This window comes from Athene cunicularia (assembly GCF_003259725.1).
Source record: "Athene cunicularia isolate RWA chromosome 5 unlocalized genomic scaffold, athCun1 chr5_part1, whole genome shotgun sequence".
NCBI classification, from domain to species: Eukaryota; Metazoa; Chordata; class Aves; order Strigiformes; family Strigidae; genus Athene; species Athene cunicularia.
The window spans coordinates 17,254,559-17,265,113 of record NW_020799101.1 but is presented as its reverse complement, the minus strand read 5'-3'; the positions used below and the strand labels follow the sequence as shown (position 1 = coordinate 17,265,113).

At 39.6% G+C, this 10,555-nt stretch overlaps 1 protein-coding gene across 2 annotated transcripts; it reads left to right on the top strand.

The window, feature by feature from the left end:
• Positions 1-6: 6 nt before the first annotated feature.
• Positions 7-4,184, top strand: TMEM251 (transmembrane protein 251). Of its 2 annotated transcripts, XR_003398539.1 has the most exons (3): positions 7-61; positions 2,104-3,380; positions 3,411-4,184. XR_003398539.1 is itself a non-coding variant. In XM_026850007.1 (2 exons), the coding sequence occupies exon 2, from the start codon at positions 2,120-2,122 to the stop codon at positions 2,513-2,515; it is 396 nt and encodes a 131-aa protein (XP_026705808.1). In that variant the 5' UTR covers positions 7-61; positions 2,104-2,119; the 3' UTR covers positions 2,516-4,184. The 2 variants fall into 2 exon arrangements, 1 of the variants encoding a protein (XP_026705808.1); XM_026850007.1 differs by having other exon boundaries at positions 2,104-4,184.
• The last annotated feature ends 6,371 nt before the right edge of the window (positions 4,185-10,555 follow it).

Below are 10,555 nucleotides of genomic sequence, written 5' to 3'. Positions count from 1 at the left end.
GCTGAGGGGAGCGGGCCGCCTGCCGCCGCCCTCCCGCTCCCTCCTTCTCCGCTGGACGAAGGTAAGGAGCTGCCGGTGTCGGTGAAGGAGCTGTGGCGGCGGAGCGCTTCTCGCCTGGAGCGGGGGTCTGAGCGCTGCAGGCGTTTCCAGCGGCCGGTTTGCGCGGCCTGTTGCGGGAGGAGAGCCTCGAAACACCCGCGGAATGGGGGTGGGCGACTGTGATAACCATCGCGGCTATCTCCGAAAACTGCAAGTAAAAATAGTGTCTCGAAACGGAAAATAACAATGAGAAAACTCTAAGCGTTATTTCTGCCTCTTTCGGTGTAACCCAGAACTAAGGCTTCTCTTCTGGCTACTGTTGCCTAACAAGGGCAGGATTAAAACCAGCTAATGTTTACTTTTTTATATCTTCTGCAATTTTAATAATGTTTGCGCTTTCAATATGTGCTTGACTTCTGAAGATTGATTTTTCTCGTGTTAGCCATCTCTAAAATGCCTAACTACTGGAAAAAAACGGGCAGTGACTTCACTATTGGGTAAACTTGAACTCTGGAACTTAAGTTTTTATCCAGTAGACTAACAACTTCTTACATTTTTCAGTTGCCCTTCTACAAGTATTAACTTGGTGTATTAAAGGGAAACATACCGTTAAGTTATGTAGAAGAATAAGGTAAACAACAAATTGCTGTCACAGACATAAGTAGGGGCACTTGGGTATTTACTTGTCACTATGTGTTTGACTCTTAGTTACCATAAATGCAGTTGTGTGAGGGCCAGAAGAACATCAGGACTACCCTGATCAGATTCTGTCAGGTCAGGATTGAGGATGTCCTTCAGCTGTGGAAAACCAGGAAGTCTTTTAAGATTGCTTACCAGACAAATTAGTCTGGCTTTAGGAAGGGGCATTTAGAAAGGTATAATGATTTTATTTTTTTTTTATCATTATGGTAAAGTCTCTCATACTTCCATTAATAATTGTTCTTCTGTATGCAGATATCATCCTTAAATAAGCATTTCTGCCTAGTATTTTTAAAGCCTGATGTATTTTCTTAAAACAGTATTGTATAAATTGATTTCACTCCACTTAAAAAAAGATAGGAAATGTAAAGCCCCAGCAGTCTGAAGAAGCATATTTGTTGGGAGAACTCTAACCAGCTGCAGTGAAGCAGTGATTCTCCCAGCCCTGCACAAGGGCTCTTTTCAGGGAAGGTGGTGATGACTTCTTGGTTTGAGTGGAGGTACTTCAGCTAGAGGATTTGTGACTGGTTTGTAGAATGTTTCAAGTCACCTAGGCTCATACAGTCAGCCAGAGATCTTAAAGCAGCTAAAGGCAAGCCCAGTAGTGTCTGTGGTGCTTCAGTAATTTGTGCTGCTCCTGAAAATGCCACTTGACTGGTGTCTGGTTTGTTCTGCACAGAGTCAGTTACTAGTACAGCTGTTCAATTACTTTCCTCCAGAAGGCACACTGCAACTGTTCACAGAGGTAGAGCAGAAATACTCTCTTAGGTGCAAGTAATACACTTATAGTATCTTCATTTGTGCAAATGGGTACAAATACATGCCATTAGTATGTGTCTTCTCATGTTCAAATTGAAAACATCCTTTTATATGGTTCATAGATGGGCACTCATCTGTAGCTTAATAAAACTGGATGTTGCTACACTGCAAACAAGCAGTGATGCTCCTGTTACTGGCTGGCTAGCAGCGTGTTTGTCTTGCAGACATCGGAGAACTTTACAAACTTTCTGTATTTACAGAAAGTCTTATCTCCACCCTATGGCTAGAGGCACTGATGGCAGATGGAGTAAGTTACCCAATTCATGACTTCTGTTTTATTCACTCAGTACTTCACTTTAGCCTGGTATAACTTTGATAGCTAGGAGACCCTAAACTAGCCAGAGCCATTACACTGGCCTGTTGCTGGCATAGTAGTATGATTTTCTCTGATGTAGAGAGAACTCAGGTCTTCAGAAATGGCTGTGTGTGCTGCTTTTACTAATGTGTAATGACAAATTATAAAAAGTTAACTTAGGAAAACCAAGATTCATCTGTGACCCCACTTTCTCCAAGCTGTACTGAAGGTGATTGTTGCTTTTGTTACAGGTGCAGAGCATGGAGAATGATGAACTTCCGCCAGAGGATGGGATGGATTGGTGTGGGGTTGTACTTGTTAGCAAGTGCTGCAGCTTTTTATTACGTCTTTGAAATCAATGAGACTTACAACAAACTAGCACTGGAGCACATTCAGCAACACCCCAAGGAACCACAGGAAGGAACCACATGGATGCACTCCTTAAAAGTACGACTGCTATCCTTGCCTTTTTGGCTGTGGACTATAATATTTTTAATACCATATTTACAGATGTTCTTGTTCCTCTATTCCTGTACAAGAGCTGACCCCAAAACTGTTGGGTATTGCATCATTCCTATCTGCTTGGCTGTTATTTGCAATCGTCATCAAACATTTGTGAAGGCCTCTAATCAGATCAGTAGATTACAACTGATTGACACTTAGCTCAATTTCTAGTTTCTGTAGCTGTTTTGAAGCAATTGCATATGCCTGATCTAATCACAAGACTGAAGTTCTGAGTGAAGGCTGGAAAGAGCCTTTTCTTTCAAACTGTTAAGCAATGAAGAGAGTGACTGTTTTCTATTAAAAAAAAAAAAAAAGTAACTACAAAGGTTTTTAAATATGGGTCTATCAGAATGGCCAGAGTGGGAGAGCCCTATGTGACACTTGATGGAAGTATTCCTCATTTTGCCTTAATGATGCAAAATTGCAACACTCCATCTGAAACGTCCTGTGGGAAAATAAGTTTCTGGTCCATGACTTTACTCCTCTGTGCAAAAAAGTGATTTCCTATGTTTTCCCTTGAAGTAAAAATCAATGAAAAGGTACTACTTTTGTGGTAAATGTAAAAGGAAGAAAAATCAGAACATGACTATAAAAGCTGCACTTAATACAATTCTTTGCTTTTTCTTTTTTTTAAGTAGTATCTATATCAGTGTTTGTTTCTAACAAAGTTTTTTTAAAAATAAATTTAGATATAAATATAGGAAGCAAAGAATAAAGTTTGTGCACACTTTTAACAGAGCAAAGGTACTTTTTTTTTTTTCCTGTGGTAGCATACTGTTTTTCATTGACCACAGAAGTACCATGTAGTGATGAGTGGCATGGGCCTGGAAGTTGTGCTTTAAACTCTTTTCCTACGATGTTGAAAGCAGCTTATGCTGTCATTGTAGTCTGCACAAAACTTTATTTGCGTTCCCTTCTCCTATCTGTAGAAATGTCCTTTGATAAAATTACAAGTGATTGGAATTTACTACCGTTCTAACTTCACTCTGAACATGATGCAAAACCATGTTCTGGAAGCACCAATGTTATTAGGTAAACTTTGAATTTGGCAAAGTTAACTGGTATTAGGCTGAGGGGATGCTACAGACAAGTTGTAAGACAGATAACCGTTTCTTCCAGAAATTAGAAGATACCTTTTTATTTTTGCAATGAATGCAAATTTCTTCAGTCATACTGAAATTCCACTGAGATTTCTTACCATAGTTTCAACCTCTATTTTGGCATAGCATTTAATTCTGACTACTGGATTGTGTGTTTTGAATAATATTGAACCTGTTCTTTCTTCATGTCTTTTTTAATTTCTTTTTAGAATAACTAAATTTTTGAGCCAGCCACGATGATCAGTAGGCCCAAAACAATTATGAACTAAACTCCTCGATGATAGTTTCAATTGTATGTGATTGTCAGTACCTAATCATAACAAATGTTAATCCATTTCTGACTACTTTAAGGGAATCCTGGAGAATATCAGCTTTTTCTTGCTTTAGAAAGAGAACACTATTTTCAGTGTTGCTGTGTTTAAGCATGGCAGTTACAACACCTTAAACTTTCTGTTTGCATTTGGAGATGTTTTGAGACACTGGTTTCAGATGCCAGCATTGGTGCTAGGACCTGGAAACAATGTAGCCTTTACGAGAAAGTTTTAAGTTCTAAGTGCAATATGAAAAGGAGGGAGCTGCCATCTTAGTATGCTGGAGTAGGAATAAAAGTATAAACTCTTGAGTTGTAGTATCTTGGGGAGTCAGAGCTTTTAAGTTGTGTTGTTTCCTAACTTTAAAAATCACCATCCTATTTATCTATAAAATAAAAACTTTTCAATGTTTGTAAACAGAAGTCTGTTAATGCAGATGCATATCAATGCCTTTTTTTTTTTTTTTGCATATGTTTGTTGCTAGGTAGCAGTCCTAGCAGTCAGCTGCTCTTGTTCACTATCCTGTTCTTCCTTCAGTGTGTATGTTTGGTTGATCTTTTTTGTTGTCCTTTTATGATATGTGTCCTAATTACATGTCTGTAGTCTGAAGTTTTGGGGCTGGATGGATGAAACTTAATCCCTTTGTCATTTCTCTACCTTCGTGTAAGAGGGAGATACCTCTGGCTGGACTATGTTGTTAACTTGATAATTTACTTTTTAAAATTAGTAGTTATGTTGTGTCTAGATGGAGTTATTTAAAGAACAACATAAGAGGAAGCATCAAAAATAGAAAATTATAGGGAGAACTGCCTAAGTTTCTATCGTGCAAGCATGTGGCCATTAGCAAATTCATCAGCATGCCTGATGTGATGAGCCAAGCTGTCTGGATGTGGAGCATGTGCTGGGCACAGTGGTGACTTAGAGAATGGAGGTTTGTGTTTGTAGACTTTTCCCTCAGAAGCTTGTTCTTGGATTAAAGCTGTTGACAAGTGTGAGCTTTACAACTAACTACTGAAAGACACAGAATCTAATTCAAGCAAATGCTATTTCTGTAAGGATTTGCACTTGAGGTGGAAAGCGGCAATGGAGAGAATTAATATAAACTACTAACGTAGCACATAGGAATACTGAACAACAGGAGTAGGAGAAGAGGAAAGTTAGCTCCACTGGTGCTTCCAGTATTTTTGACACCACTGTAACATCAACAGTTGAAGTCTTACCTACAGAGTAAGTAAAGGAAAGACTATAAAAATTGATTACATTGTTTTTCACTGTAGTCTTCTTTTAAAAGCAGTAGTGAAATAACTTTAAGCTTGATTTCCCTGGAGATCGTGTCAGGGCTAATTAGTTCTCAGTCACAGAAGATAACTGTAACACAAACTGACATCATCTGTAAGCTTTTGGGATAATCAAGCTTAAAGAAGTTTTACAACCTCTTTAAAGACTATGGTACTTCTCAATTAGTTCTTGATAGTAAATGACAGATAATAGCCCAAATCAGTTTCTACAGAAAGGGCACTGATAAGTGATGTGAGACTCGCTTATATTAGAACTTGCTCATACAGATCTGTTTAGTTCTTTTCACTGAGTGGAAAGAAAAGATGAATTGCTACAAGTTCCACTTCAGGGTGTGGGAAAGCTGCTTCTACTCATGCTCTTTTAACTTAAAATGAGTTAGCTCAGACCTGATCTTGAAGAGCTTCCTAAAGCAGAAGCTATAATTAATAGAGGCAGTAATGAAGTCCTTGGAAGGTTGCTAACCTCTGCCAGCTTAACAATCATTCAGAGCTTTAATTTTCTGCCAAGAGAGAGAGTAGTTATTAACATGAAGTTGATTATATTCATGTCTCTGTCACCTACCCTGGATTTCTTTTTGTTGTGTTTGTGTCACAACATAAAGCTTTGTCAGGCTGCTTGAGCATCACTCTTGGGCAGTTTGAGTGTTAGTTTCATTAGCAGCTTGACCTTCACCTGACAGTCCCTTCCTGTTTTAGGAAAATGTCTGTCACATTTTTTTAAGTGTTGCTGAGCCTGTTCTCCATTTCCTCCTGTGGGAGAGCAGATCCAATGAAGAGCATAACTTCAGGCTGCAGCCCTTCGAATTTGGACAGAAGTAAGGTGCAATAAAATGTGTTCCTTCTGATGCATGTTTCTTCCAGCAATGAAGTAGAACTGCAAGCTTGATTTCTTTTTTAATTAAAAACATGAGGATTGACTTATCCTTGGAACAAAACTTTCCAGTTTATGCAGGATCTATTAAATCCCCCTATTTTGTTTTGCCTGGTCTATTGTCTTAAAAGGTTGCTCTCTAGTTTATAATTCTATTAGTTTCTAAAAAATGCTGCTTTTTGTGTGCCAGTCTTGGATGAGGCCTTCTTTACTATGTATGACCTAATGCATGAAAGCAGTTTAATAACTTTATCAGGTAGTTAATTTGTAAGAACTGATTGATCTTAGCTCTCCTTAAAGCTAGCCCTATGGTACAGGTTTCTTCTGGTAAGAAAGAACATGCTGCAGCCACAACAAGGTACTTCTGCTCAACTCTCAGTCCTCAAAGCCCATGAGTAGACCACTAAATTTTGGCTAATGTATGTGCCCAAACCCACTGCTTGGCAGTTATACACTGCTGAGTGTTAACCTTGTTACCATGTATTAAGCCCCGTGATACGTTATTATGTCCTAACTGCCAAATTACTGTGTATTTTAGAGAGAATCTGGTATGTGTAGTACCTTGTTTATAAATTAACTTTTAAGATAGAATGAGTAGGAATTACACAGAGGCTGCAATTGGTGAATCACATTCAAACCCTTTTAATGAAAATGTCTCTCTCTCCTAGGAGCTAGGAAAGGTCTTGCACTTTTAGGCAATGCCATGATTATCAGGCATAATGGGATTGTCCCCTTTCCCTCACAGAACCATCTAAGTGCTTAATATCATACTTGTGATTTTAAACCTTTTTTTAAAAACACAGAGCACTGCAACCTGTTAAATTCCTTTGTGACTTTAGCCTCAAAGTTGTCTGAACCAGCAAAATCATTATTTTAAAGCAGTAACAATAGAATATGTCATATAATCTCAGTCTATGTGAAGGAGCCTTGCTTTGACATTTTTGCTGTTCTGTTTTGCAACTAGTAAAACTAGTTGGTTCTCATCTAAATACTACCAAGAACATAATTTAGTATCACTTCAGCTCTCTTAATTCAGTAGAAACATACAAACATTCTTGCCCCTTGATTAGTAAGGAAATCCATCTAGCCCCCTCTGGCTACTAAAGCTAAGTTCTATTAGTAAGAAAAACTATGCTAAACAGTGCAGATGTGGTGAAATGGGCTTGTTCTTTGCCAGGCTGAAGTCTAGTTAAGGTACAAAAGCACTAGCAAATCCCCAAGGTGAAGAGTATGCCATCTTCTGTCAAGACTTACCTATTCTATCTCAAATGCAGGGGCCACAGCTGATTTATGGCATGTATGAAGCTTCGTCCCTTACGACAGCTTTGTAAAAGTCATTGCAGATTTTTTGCTATATTCTCCACACACATAAACCTTAAGTTTTTCTGTCTTCAGAAAATTTTGGAGGTTCTCTAAGCCATGGAAGAACTTTTATGCTTTTCTGACTTGGTTGCTTGGAAGAGAGTGCCATGACCAGTGAGCAACACCAGCTGGTTCTCTCTGTTGCCCCCTGTACCTTTTCCTGGTTGTTTGGCCAGGAGGACAGTACAGGAAATGTGACTGCAGTCCTGGGGGAGAAAGGGGGTCCCCAGGAGTCCAGAACACAGCTGTAGGGTAGGTCCTAAAACAGATGGCCGGGGGGGGGGGAGGGGGGGAGTTTTCTGTGCCTAGTTACCTTGTAGCAATTCTCAGAAAAATAAAGTTCTCTATTGAGTTAGGGCACTTCTGTCACAAGCAAACTGTTTTAGAATTAAGGCCCTGTGAAACTCCCGTACCCTTTTTGTTGTTCAAAAGCTTTTGTGGACACAATAAGGACTGGAAATAATTATTTAAAGGCAAAAGTGTGAGTGGTGGTTCTTGACCCAGTGCTCATTGATACCTTCTGGAGCTCAGGTGCAGTGGTTACTTTGTCCAGGTTGACTAAAGTATCCCATTATAGGAGTATTACCTGCATTTACTCCCACACTAATAAAGTTAGGGTTTGTTGCTTTAGACCAGGGGTTTACAGTCCATGATGTGCCAGTGGACTGTTTACATGAAATTTGTATACAAAGGCCACAAAGCCATGACTAATGTTAAATGTTGCTTTTTAGCCATTCCACAGTTCATACCATTGTGGAGTGTTAGAGGACTGTAGTCTGGAGGAGAGGGTGGAGCAAAGAAAAAAAAAAAATGGTGCTCCTCAGATGTAGCTCTACAGCAATCTTTCACAGCTGCAGAACAGAGCTCATAAAAGATATCATCACTTCAGCACGGGTCATATGAAGGAGCCCTTCTGATACATTTATCAGGGTCATTTTTTTGTATCAAGTCTTGCCTTTGCCATTTTGATAAGCCACTTCCTTCAATGCCACTTTCTTCAATAAATTATCTACCCTAAAACACTAACCATTTTATCACTTTAAGATTTTGCAGGCTGACAAGAGATCAGAATTAATTTGTGTAATTTTCTCTACCCTAGGGCCTCAGCAACTAAAGCTCCCTAGTGTTCAGAGTTGGTCTTTTCTCCTCAGTTATGCCTCTGTAATATCTGCTAACAGAATGATGAGTGTGAATTTCTTAGAATAAGAGTAGATAAAGATGTAAAAACAATGTTTGATGGATGTCTTTTCCAACTCCCCCCCCTCATTTCAAACAAACGCAGATAATTTTGTGGTCATAAAAGTTCGTAATTTATTCAAATACTTTGTCCTTCATACACAAGTCTCAAGATTTGTTCAGTTTCCATAATACATAAACTATGACAGCAGAACACACAAAAAAAAAAAGAAAAAAGCTTCTCGCACTATTAAATCAGTCAATTTCTGCCAGAGAAGACTCAGGCTGTACAGTAAGCTCTATGGACTGGCTGTCAGGAATGTTTTATGCCTGTTAACAGAAGCAGGCACCAAAAAACTGGGAATTCAAGCAACATATGGGAAGCATCTGTTACTTAATGCCATTCCACATGTTGCATTATCATCAAAAGAAAGAACAAGCTACCTTAGCAGAGATTGGGTTATGCAGATTTACAGCCAGGAACTGTTATATATAATGTACTCATAGGTGTTAATATTTATATTTTTCTCCCCCTCTAAAATACACTACAGCAGCCAGCTGTGGCAGGTGCACCCACCCTGATGCAGGGGCTTCCGGGCTGTTGAGATACAGTGGCTGCTGATTCCGTCTTCACGCCTTTGTTCTCAGGACTTTATGGTAACTGGAGTCCTCAGCCTGTAAGAGGAGACTGACCACAGATCATTCGGCTGGGGTATAAATGGAGTCCCCTGGGGGAGCCATTTTGAGCCAGTCCTCTTTGGGGCGGCACAGTCAAGGACTCTGCCTTTGGGTCAGGGCACTGCCCAAGAAAACTCGAGGCTGACAGCCCTCACTTTTAGGTGAGTGATCGTGCATTTTGGATTGTCATTAAATCCTAGGAATTCTTTGAATTGACTGTGCAGTAATAGTTTTCCTTTCACAGACATCTGAATCTGTTATTTACTAATGACTGCTGAAGTCCCAATCGATTGTACTAAAATTTTAAGTATTTATCCTGTAGAGCCTCTGCAACACCAGTGTAGAACCTTACTACATTTCCCCTAGTTTCTGCACAAACTTTTGTTTATAGAAAGCATCTCAAAAAATCACTCTGCTCTTCTTTTTTCTTATTTTTAGGTAATGTTGAGAGTTCTGCATAGGCAGAATATTAAGCAGTGATGTTCACTTTATTAGACTTAGCTACCAAATGAGCCTAAAAATCAACCTGGATAAAACTCAGTGATGGAAGATTGCTGCATGAAACTAAAAAAGGGAACCTCCTCCCCCATTTGGAGAAAACAGGCTTAGGACAGACAAGTTTTATAAATTGTGGAATATTGAAGATAATTATCAAAGTCACACTGATTTGTAACTTTCCTGGCTGCCACAAAACCAGGACTTTTTGAAACCAAGATTCCCAACTCTTTCAATCTACTTTGTCTATGAAAATAATTTCCTTTTCCAGGAAAATAATTGATGAGTGACTAAAATAAACCTTATAGATGATAGGCAAAAATAATCTTCCGTTGCAGGACTGTATATGACTCTGAGGACTGTTCAGCAGTAGACACAGTTCTACAGATGTTTTTAAATTTTGAATACTATAGTGGTCTTATATTGGTATCTTTCCATACAAATAAAGTTGTCTTGTACCCTTTTAAGATCATATCAGCCAAAATAACTCTTTCCACATTTTATTACTTTATTGACTTGTGAGCACTGCTTTATATTTGTCAACTAGCTAACTAAAAATTCTTCTCAGTGTTACCATTGGTACCCTGTAAGCGATAGGCTGATAACACCAAGGCGCATCCTTTCGTTAAGGCTCCGTATTAAAATAGCGTCGGGATCGTCATTTCACTTGTAAAAACACGAATAGAAGAGACGCAGGCGCCCGCCGGGCCCGAGTGGCCTACCCCCGCCCGGGGCACCGCGCCCGGGGGCCCTTACAAGCCGGACTGTCCCTTTCTAGGCCTAAGCTCGGTCTCTAACGCCATCATCAGGGCTGCTGAACTTTCGTCCGCTTCGGGGGTGGGTCATCGGCGCCCGCTTTCGTGTCGATGTTGTTTTCGTCTTCGTCTTCATCCTCCTCCTCCTCCTCC

Bases quoted from the DNA above. Each gene is read 5' to 3' on its own strand.
- TMEM251 (XM_026850007.1), top strand. From the start codon at position 2,120: ATGATGAACTTCCGCCAGAGGATGGGATGGATTGGTGTGGGGTTGTAC.